This window comes from Petaurus breviceps, unplaced genomic scaffold (genome assembly GCF_028583685.1).
Source record: "Petaurus breviceps papuanus isolate PSGF00001 unplaced genomic scaffold, PetGlider_PUasm1.0 174, whole genome shotgun sequence".
NCBI classification, from domain to species: domain Eukaryota; kingdom Metazoa; phylum Chordata; class Mammalia; order Diprotodontia; family Petauridae; genus Petaurus; species Petaurus breviceps.
The window spans coordinates 75,096,352-75,105,873 of record NW_027185761.1 but is presented as its reverse complement, the minus strand read 5'-3'; the positions used below and the strand labels follow the sequence as shown (position 1 = coordinate 75,105,873).

The window sequence follows — 9,522 nt, the reverse complement described above, 5'->3', positions numbered from 1 at the left end:
CTCTCTCTGTCTCTCTCTGTCTCTCTCTCTCTCTCTGTCTCTCTCTGTCTCTCTGTCTCTCTCTCTCTCTCTGTCTCTCTGTCTCTCTCTCTCTCTCTCTCTCTCTCTCTCTCTCTCTCTCCCTCCCTCCCTTGCCTTTCACATCCTTCCATCAGCTCCCATGATCTCAATGACCATTTTTATGCCAGTAACTTCTGGATCTGCACCTAAAGCCCTCATCAGCTTCCTAAGTGTTCGCTGCACATTTCCAGCTGCCCTTTCTACATCTTCCTCCTCATGACCCTTTGGTGGATTGTGGCCCCATTGGGAGAAGGGTCCCAAATACTTGAATGTGGTTTGCTTTTGACCAGCACTGCTCTCAAGGAATCATGAACACCAGAGGCACTTTGTGCCTTGCCAGCCTTTGGGGGAGTGGCTCAAGGCTCTGCTCTGGTACTGAGGCCTCTGGGTGCCCAGGGGTGTGCTCAGCACCTTTGGGGTCTCAAGGGACAGGCCTAAGAGAATGCTAGAAGAAGGCAGCTGCTTGATGACAGGTGGAACTGGCTGTGTTGCCAGTGCAGAGAGGCTTGGGGGGGGTGGTCCCTGGGCTCAGAAAAGGCTTCAGGGATAAAGCCTGACATGGACCTGACTGTCCTGGGAAAGTCACCCCATCAAAGAACTGGGGATGGTGTGTAAGTGGTGCTGAGTGTTTCCTGAGTAACATCCTCTTGATGGGAGGGAAGGAGGAAGGTGCACACATTCAGCCTAACTGGGGAAGGATTTGGGAGAGACCCCCAGGCCCTCCATGCCTGACCTAGGAAGGTTCAGCTGGCAATGCCTCACCCCATGCCCCCTTTGCCTCCAGCTACCTGCCTGTCTATGGTGAAGTGCAGAGGCCCCATGTCTACCTGATGTCCAGCCAACTTGTGCTCAGAAACATGTACTTTGGCATTCCCACTGAGGCCACCATCACGCTCTTCAATGGGACGCTCCTGCCTACCAAGTTCCTGTGGGGGAAGGTGAGAGATTCCTCCATCCAGGCTTGGGGGAGCACCCTGGCTGGCCTGAGTGAGGTGGGGGATGTCCAGAGCCCTGGATGGTTGGTGGAGGAGCACAAAGGCCATGGCATTGTCAGATCCCCAGAGACCGTCAGTGAGGCCAGCCCCTCACCTAGTGGATTTCACATTTCACTTTTGGGTCCCCATCTTACAACCGGGAAGACCAAAGCCCTTGGGGAGTGCCCCCAGCGGTCAGCAAGGTGGTGCCCACGGCCTTTCAGACATCGCAAAGGGTGCGTTGAGTAGCCACCTTCAACCCAACGTGTCCAAATGGGCCTCGTGTTCTTTCCCCCACCCTCCCTCTGCTTTCCCATTAGTGAGAGGGCACCCCCTCCTCCCCACCCCGAGGCCTCCTGGACTCCTCACTCTTCTACCTGCCTCACCCCCATGGTGCCCAGGCCTGTGGGCTTCACTTCTGCAGCATCCTTGGAATATGCCCCTTTTCTCCTCTGAAGAGAGCTAATAGCAGTCAGCACTTTACTCTATACTGTTTTACAAGTATTATTTCATTGGGTCCTCACTATCACCCATGCAAGCAGGTGCTTCCTCCTTACCTCCCCCTCCTAACAGATGAGGAAGCTGAGGCACAGGGGTGAAGGGGCTTACACAGAGTCACACAACCAGTGAGTGTCTGAGGTTGGATTCGAACTCAGGTCTTCCTGACTCCTGTCCTGGGGCTCTCTGATAGATCTGGCATTGTGGGCATCTGAGGCAGCACCACTCCAGTTCACCCCAATAGCTTCTTCCAAGATTCCTACCGCTACAAGGGGGAACAAAGTGGTCCAGTGCCCAATAACCTTGCCTCAGTGCTTTCCTCTTGCCATCCAAAGAGGAGAGGGTCTCCTGGAAGGAGATGGCAAGAACCCAAGATCCACCAAGCCGCAAGGGCATCCATGGCATGACCCTGTGGGTGCCTTGCCTTCCTTTGGCCAAGCTGGGACTGGCCCAGCCTTTGGAATCTCTGAGATGAATTTGGCAAAGTCTGGCCAGCTTAGAAGGGAATGTCCTTGTATTGGCAGCTTCTAGGGACGCATTCTGGCCTGTGCCTAGCAGACGTCCACCCCAGAAGTGGCCTCTTGGGCCCCAACGAGGAGAAGCAGCTCTCTCTGCAGTTTACAGCTTTTACTATGGTAACAGCAGCAGCCAAACCACTGTCCCATGATGCCCCTGGCTGGGGAGGGGACTCTGACCTGGCCCAGCCTCAGAGAGCAGGGGAGACATGGGCTTCTTGGTGCCATTTCTCATCTCTGACGGCCCCAGCGTGCACCCTGGAGTGCCGCAGATGCCCTGCCCTCCTCTGCCCGGTGTGAGCCTGAGCAGCGTGCTCCAGAACCTGCCCACATCACCTCACCCCATTATGGGTCAAGACGTTTTGAAATTAGGTTAGAATAGACTTGGTTTTGGGGTTTTTCCCCAGAATCAAAATCCACATTTTGACGCCAGAGGATGAGAAATCTCTAAGTCTTCTGTCAAAGTGTTCTTGAGTTTACCTGTCACTCTACAGGGTTTAAAATTTTTTGTGTCTATGGATCCCATAAAGAAAAACTTACTTTCCTAGTTTTTATTTTTACATCTGAGGACTGAGAGTGAGGCCCCTAGTCCCCTCCCCTCCTCCATCCAGGGGACACTGTTGGCCTTCTCCCCCTTCTCCCTGGGCCCCTTATGTCTCTCAGTACCAGGGGCCTCATGTCTTCTCTTAACTCTTCCGCCTGTCCTGGGCAGCCTGAATGTGTATGTCGAGTGACCTGGCTCTGACCCACTCTGGCTAGTCCCGAGAGGGCTCAGTGAAGAAAGAGATCCCAAGCTGTCTCCAGGGTGGCAGCAGGTTAGAAGAAGGCAAAGGGACATCATGAAATTCAGAAGCGAGACATGGGCTCAGTTACTTTGCTCCCCATCCTTAGACACGGACTATCCCACAAGCATTGTAGTACCAGCAGTTGGCCCAAGAAGCTGGGGCATTGTCTTTTTCTGATGAGCTCTCACGCATTTCCCATTCTGCTTCTGGGTCTTGGCTTGGTTAGCAAGAAGGCAGGACTTTGTTTGTCTTTTAGGACGACCTGACAGACCTTGCCCTCCCATGTCAGGTAGAAGGGATGAAGAAATCTCTTGTTCTGGGCATTTCAGGGAAGGCCAAAGGGCTGGATGTGACCTTCTCAATACCCGGGGCCAATGACAAAAGCAGGTAAGCCAGGTCTCTCTGGGGAACAGGGCTCATGACCTCACCCTGTGAAGGAGCTTGGGCAAGTCCTAGGTGACTGGGAAGATGGCAGTGCCCTCCACAAAAACTGGGCAGTTTGGAGAAAGGGCACGCTTATGGGGGGTGATAATGGGTCCTGCTTTGGACGCTTAGAGCTCAGGCTACCAGAGGGACATCAGGTGATTTCTAGCAGACAATTCACAATGTGAGATGGGCATCAGAGAGACAAGTATTGACGAGATAGATTTGGATGTCATCTCCATGGAGATAACCATTGAACCATGGATGCTGATGAATGTGGAAGGGGTCCCAGGATAGCCTTGAGCAATACCCACACTTAGGGTGTTGGATGGGAGAATGGGTGACGAATAAAAACATTTTGATTCCATTCAGCAAATAGCATTTATGAATCACTCACTACGTGCTAGCACTTTACCAGCGTCAGGGCCTACAGACAGAGAAGAGAGATCCTGTTTTCAAGATCATATTGTGGTGGGGAAGCCAGCACATGAAGGACAACTAAGCAACAGACCATTGGCACAAAGCAGATTCGCTCTTTTCTTTTTGTAATGCATTTTTTACTTCATTGTTTATTTCCCAATTACATTTTTTTTTAGTTTTAATTTCACCTCCATTTACAAGCTAATATCACGTTTACTCCCATGCCACAAGTTTTGATTTCTTCCCTTCCTCTGAGGACATCTTTTTTTATTTTAATTTTCATATGAATTTTTTTGTTACATTTACAATTCCAGGTTGTTTGCCTCGTTCCTAACCCCACATTAGAGAAGGCCGACATTTGGTACAGGGACTTATGGGGAGCCATACAATACTTCCATGTGTCAGCTTTCTCTGTCCGGAGATGGAGAGCATATTCCTTCGTTGTTGATTTGATTGTTGATATCACTCAGAATAGCTTAGTCATTCACAGCTACTCTGCAAACAGCATTGCTGTTGCTGTGTACAACATTCTCTTGGTTCTGCTCATTTCAGTCTTTGTTATTTTGTGCGTCTGTAAAGCCAAGCTTGTGCATCTTTCCAAAAGACTGATGCTGTGAACAGCTTTCAAGGTTCTGGTTACATAGAATATCAAACTTTTTATTTATTCAGTAACAAATCAGAGCAAAACATCCACAGAAAGCAAAGTGAAGCATTCAGAATGCTATAACTTCACAACTTAGAACTAAAATGGCCACATAGTTTTCACCAAAGTGGTTACATAGTTTTAAGCAAAGTACATTCATTTAGTCAGTCACAAAGTCCTTAATTCAATTACAAAGTACAAAAGTCAAAGTCCTCCACCCATGGGATGAAATTAAGTTACAATTTTATCAGTCACTACTCAGTACCCACTGAGAGGTCTTTTCATCTTGACTGGAGGCAGGCTCTCAGCGTCCATGGTTCCTTTTCCGTGGTCCTAGCTCCTACCCAAATCCATCAAACTCTCACCTGGGTCCAAAAGCAGACAGCTCCCAGTTCCTTGTCCAGCTCTCCATGCAGTTCCTGTTCCATATTGAATCTCACAGTGTCCAGGCCACCTCAAGTCCTTCACAGTTTCTGTTCCTGGGAAGACAAAGCTTAACAAAGCCACAGACAAGTACCGACACCACAGTCATGCTTACTCTGGCAGCTTTGGCTGGCCCCCAGAAGTCTTCAGCAGCTGTGGGCTAGCCTTCTCCTGTTGTCAAAATCAAAATCACTTAGTAGCAGCCCAACCTTCAGACGCTTGCTGAGAAAAGTTCTCTCTCTTCTCTCTTCTCTCTCTCTCTCTCTCTCTCTCTCTCTCTCTCTTTCTCTCGGGCTCTTCCTTATATACAGTGTTGGCTTCTCCCTGTTCAGCCCCTTCCTGTTACATCACCAACAGGGGTTCATACCAGCAGCTTCATTTGAAACTAAGTGCTAACTACCTGTTAGCTTAGCAATACAAAGGGATCTTCAAATTTCATTACTATTACAAAGTTTTTCCATGTTTTTCTAAATTCAACCTGCTTGTCATTTCTTACAGCACAGTGTAGTATTCCATCACAATCACATACCAGACTTTGTTTATCCAAAGTTGATAGGCATCCCCTCAATTTCCAATTCTTTGCCACCACAAAGAGACCTGCTATAGTTTAGAACATATAGGTTCTTTTCCTATTTCCCTGATCGCCTTGGGCAACAGACCTAATGGTGGTATTGCTGGGTCAAAAGGTATATACAGTTTTATAATTTGGAGAACATAATTCCAGATTGCTCTCCAAAATGGTCGGATCAACTCACAGTTCACCAATAGTGTATTGGTATCCCAATTTTTCCACAGACCCTCCAACATTTGTCATTTTCCCCTTCTATCATTTTAGTCAATATGATAGGTATGAGATGATACCTCAGAGTTATTTTAATTTCCATTTCTCTAATCAACAATGATTTAGAGCATTCTTTCATATGACTCTATACAGCCTTGATTTCTTCTAAAAACTGCCTGTTCATGTCTTTTTACCATTTATGAATTGGGGAATGACTCATATTCTTATATATTTGACCCAATTCTTTATATATTTAAGTTATGAGGCCTTTATCCAAGAAAGTGTCTATCATTTCCCCCAATTTTCTGTTTTCCTCCTAATCTTGGCTACATTGGTTTTATTTGTATAAAAACTTTTAAATTTGATGTAATCAAAGCTATCCATTTCACAGCCCACAGTGCTCTCTATCTCTTGTATATTCATAAGTTCTTCTCCTATCTGTAAGTGTCATAGGAAACATGTTCTATGCTCTTCTGATTTACTTATGATATCACCTTTTATGTCTAAGCCATGTATCCATTTTGACCTTATCTTGGTAAATGGTGTAAGATATTGGTCTATACCGAGATTCTGCCACACTGCTTTTCAGTTTTCCCAGCATTTTTTTTAAACAAATAGTGAGTTTTTATCCAAAAAGCTTAGATCTTTGCATTAATGAAACACAAGCTTACTGTAATCATTCACTATTATGTATTGTATACCTACTCTATTCCACTGATCCTCCTTTCTATGTCTTTGCCAGTACCAGATAATTTTGATAATTACCAATCTGATAATTACTTATAATACAGTTTAAGATCTCAAAGTGTAAGACCTCCTTCCTTTACGTTATTATTTTTTCTCATTCAATAAAATAATTTTTGGTAGTTTAATTGGGATTGCATTGAATAAGTAGATTAGTTTAGGTAAAATTGTCATTTTTATTACATTGACTCTATCTTTCCATGAACAGTTAATATTTCTCCAGTTACTTAAATCTGATTTTATTTGTGTAGAAAGAGTTTTGTAATTATGTTTATATAATTCCTGGGTTTGTCTTGGGAGGTATACAGTTATTTTAAAAGAAATATCTCCTGTCTCTTCTTGCAGTACTTTCTTGCTGATATGTAGAAATACTGATGACTTAAGTGGATTCATTTTGTATTTTGCTACTTTGCTAAATTATTGTTTCAACTAATTTTTTAGATGGATCTCTAGAATTTTCAAAATATACCATCATATTGTCTGCAAAAAGAGATAGTTTTATTACCTTGTTGCTCATTCTTTTTCCTTCCATTTCCTTTTCTTCTCTTACTGCTATAGTTAGCATTTCCGGGACAATGCAGAATAATAGTGGTGACAATGGGCATCTTTGCTTCACTCTTGATCTTAGTGGGAAGGCTTCTAGCTTATTACCCTTACAGATAATGCTTGCTGATGGTTTTAGGAGATACTTATCATTTTAAGGAAAAATCCATTGATACCTCTGCTTTCAAGTGTTTTTCATAAGAATGAGCGTTGCACTCTGTCAAAAGCTTTTTCTGTATCTACTGAAATGATCACATGATCTTTACAGCTTTTGTTATTGATTCAATCAATTATGTTCATAGTTTTCCTTATATTGAACCACCCCTGCATTCCTGGTATAAATCTCACTTGTTCACAAGTAATATATTGTTGTACTCTCCTAGCTAATGTTTTATTTTATTTAGGATTTTTGCATCAATATTTGTTAGCAAAATTGGTCTATAATTGTCTTTGGTTTTCTTCTTCTTGGTTTAGGTATCAGCACCATATTTGTTTCATAAAAAGAGTTTGGTAGTACTGCTTCTTTGCCTATTATTCCAAATAATTTATTTAATATTGGAATTAATTGATCTTTAAATGTTTGGTAGAATTCACTTGAAAATCCATCTGGTCCTGCCAATTACATTTTAAACTTTTTTTTTTAATTCTAAGTTCCAAATCCTCTCTCTCCCTCTCCTGCCTCTCCCCTACCTTTTGAGAAAGCAAACTACGTGTCTGTGTATGTATGTGTGTGTATCAGTTATACATGTGAAGACATATCCAGTACATTTCTGGTGTTAAACTTTTTGACACTGTTGAGGACTCTGGTGTTGAGAACTTTTTTTCTGGGTCTTCGGTGGCTGTGACAGCTCAGGGTATAGGAGCTGCCACACCTGGAGAGGTTGTTGCCAGTTTGTGTCCCCCAATAGGTTACACCACTTCATGAGGGCTGGAAGGGATGGGCACAGAGAAGGGCCTGGGGTCTCAGGGGAGCTGCTGCTATTTCTGGGGTTCTTGGGTTTGGGGTCCAGAGAAAGGAGTCTGTCCGAGCCTAGGAGATAGGATCATCCATCAGATGACCCATGGGACGGTCTTGCTATTTTCAGTGAGGACCAGGAGCTGGGCAGTCCTCAGGATCTCTGCTTGGACTTTGGCTCCAATATTCCATTGAAACATCTACTGAAGCGGCAGCTGATCCTGACCAACAATTCTGCGATAAAAGCATCCTTTTCCCTGGAATTTGATTATTTTGGAGTCACTGAAGAAATCTGGGACAAAAAACCAAAGCTGTAAGTCTTCCTTCACCTTTCCATTCTGTGTCATGTATCCCCAACTTCCCCAGTCGTAACCTTGGGCCATGGTGCTCCTTGACACTCATTGGACTGAACCCAAAGTTTTGGGAGTCTTGAGAAGGAAGAGGAAGCATTTTGTTCCAGGATGTTTTCTTGGGGTTTGGAGGAATTCCTGGTGACAGTTTGATGGCCAAGGGTGGAGACCTTCTGGTATCTTCAGGCAGAGCAGGCTGCATGCACCCTCACCATGGTCTTAGCCTCCAAAATGGCTCTCAATCACAAACTGTCATTGGGTTGAGAATGCCCTGGGTGATGGGGAGGAGACCCATGGATTGATTCCATGTGCTGGCAGGGGTGGTCAGCTGCCATTGTTCACACGTCCCTCATTCCATGCACTTGTGGGACCAGGGGGGAGCATGTGTTGGTATAGGGACAGCTGGGCCTTGTATGTATCCAGGGGTCAGGGACTGGGAGCCAGGTACAGAGCCTGGTTAACTAATGTTTAGGAACCCATGAAAAGGGCCTCAGTGGAATGGGCCTTGAAAGCAGGCCAAGGAAACTGACCAGGTAAAGAGACTGGTCTGTCCAGGGCTGTCTGAGCCCAGCACCAAAGCCCAGCCACAGATAGGGGCCCAGAGAGTGAGAAGGGTTCGAGCTCTGTTCTGGGAGCTTCTCTGGGCAGAGACCAGTGGGAGGGAGGTGGGAGCTCTGGTCCCTGGGAGAATGGACATGTAAGGGGAGTCCTGGGCTGCTCTGCTTGGGCAGAACCTCCCAGGGTACCTCCCAGGGGAAGAGCAGTGACCCCCAAGCTGCCGATGGGACAGTGGACACCAGCGGCTGACTTGACCATGCTTTCTCTTGTCTCTTTTTTAAGCCCGGATGTGCCACCTGCCATGAAACATTCTGTGAGGATTGCAAAGCACATGGCCAGAAGGGAGCGTCTAGGTAGGAGGGACCCTGTCCTACCCCAATTGTGCTGGACCCGCCGGCCTCTGGAGACCATGGCACAGTGGGGAGGGAGCAGCAGCTGGGGCCCCAGACCCTGGGCAGCCCCCAGCCCAGGCAGGACCATTTGTCTTGTCTGGGAGGGCACAGGCACCCGCTCCCTGAGACGTGGGCAGTCCAGCGTCCATCTGGCCTCCTGGTAGCCTTCAGGGGAGGGTTCTGCTGGCCGCTGAGCCAATGGGAGGCCCCCGGGGAGAGGCTGATTGGCCAGCCTTCACTCACCTGTAGAATGGTGCGCAGGGCGCTTGTGCTCCCTCCCTCACAAGACTGCTGTGAGGAAAGAAGAGGCCACTGCAATCCGATGGCAGCCTGTGTGTGTGTATGTATCTTTTATATATAGCGTCTTAAGCTGGTGAACGCTTACAAACCTTACCTCATTAGACCCTCCCAGGGAGCTCACAGTGACGGGGAGCTCACAGTGACGGGGAGCTCACAGG

General features: G+C 46.4%; 1 protein-coding gene across 1 annotated transcript in view; it reads left to right on the top strand.

Moving 5' to 3' along the window:
• Nucleotides 1–9,522, top strand: part of DLEC1 (DLEC1 cilia and flagella associated protein) — a 92,196-nt gene that overhangs the window by 50,164 nt on the left and 32,510 nt on the right. Inside the window, exons 25-29 of the mRNA XM_069084586.1 lie at nucleotides 845–998; nucleotides 2,057–2,167; nucleotides 3,089–3,219; nucleotides 7,895–8,077; nucleotides 8,955–9,025. Of these exons, the coding sequence (XP_068940687.1) occupies nucleotides 845–998; nucleotides 2,057–2,167; nucleotides 3,089–3,219; nucleotides 7,895–8,077; nucleotides 8,955–9,025 (650 nt within the window). The remainder of the gene's footprint in view (nucleotides 1–844; nucleotides 999–2,056; nucleotides 2,168–3,088; nucleotides 3,220–7,894; nucleotides 8,078–8,954; nucleotides 9,026–9,522) is intronic.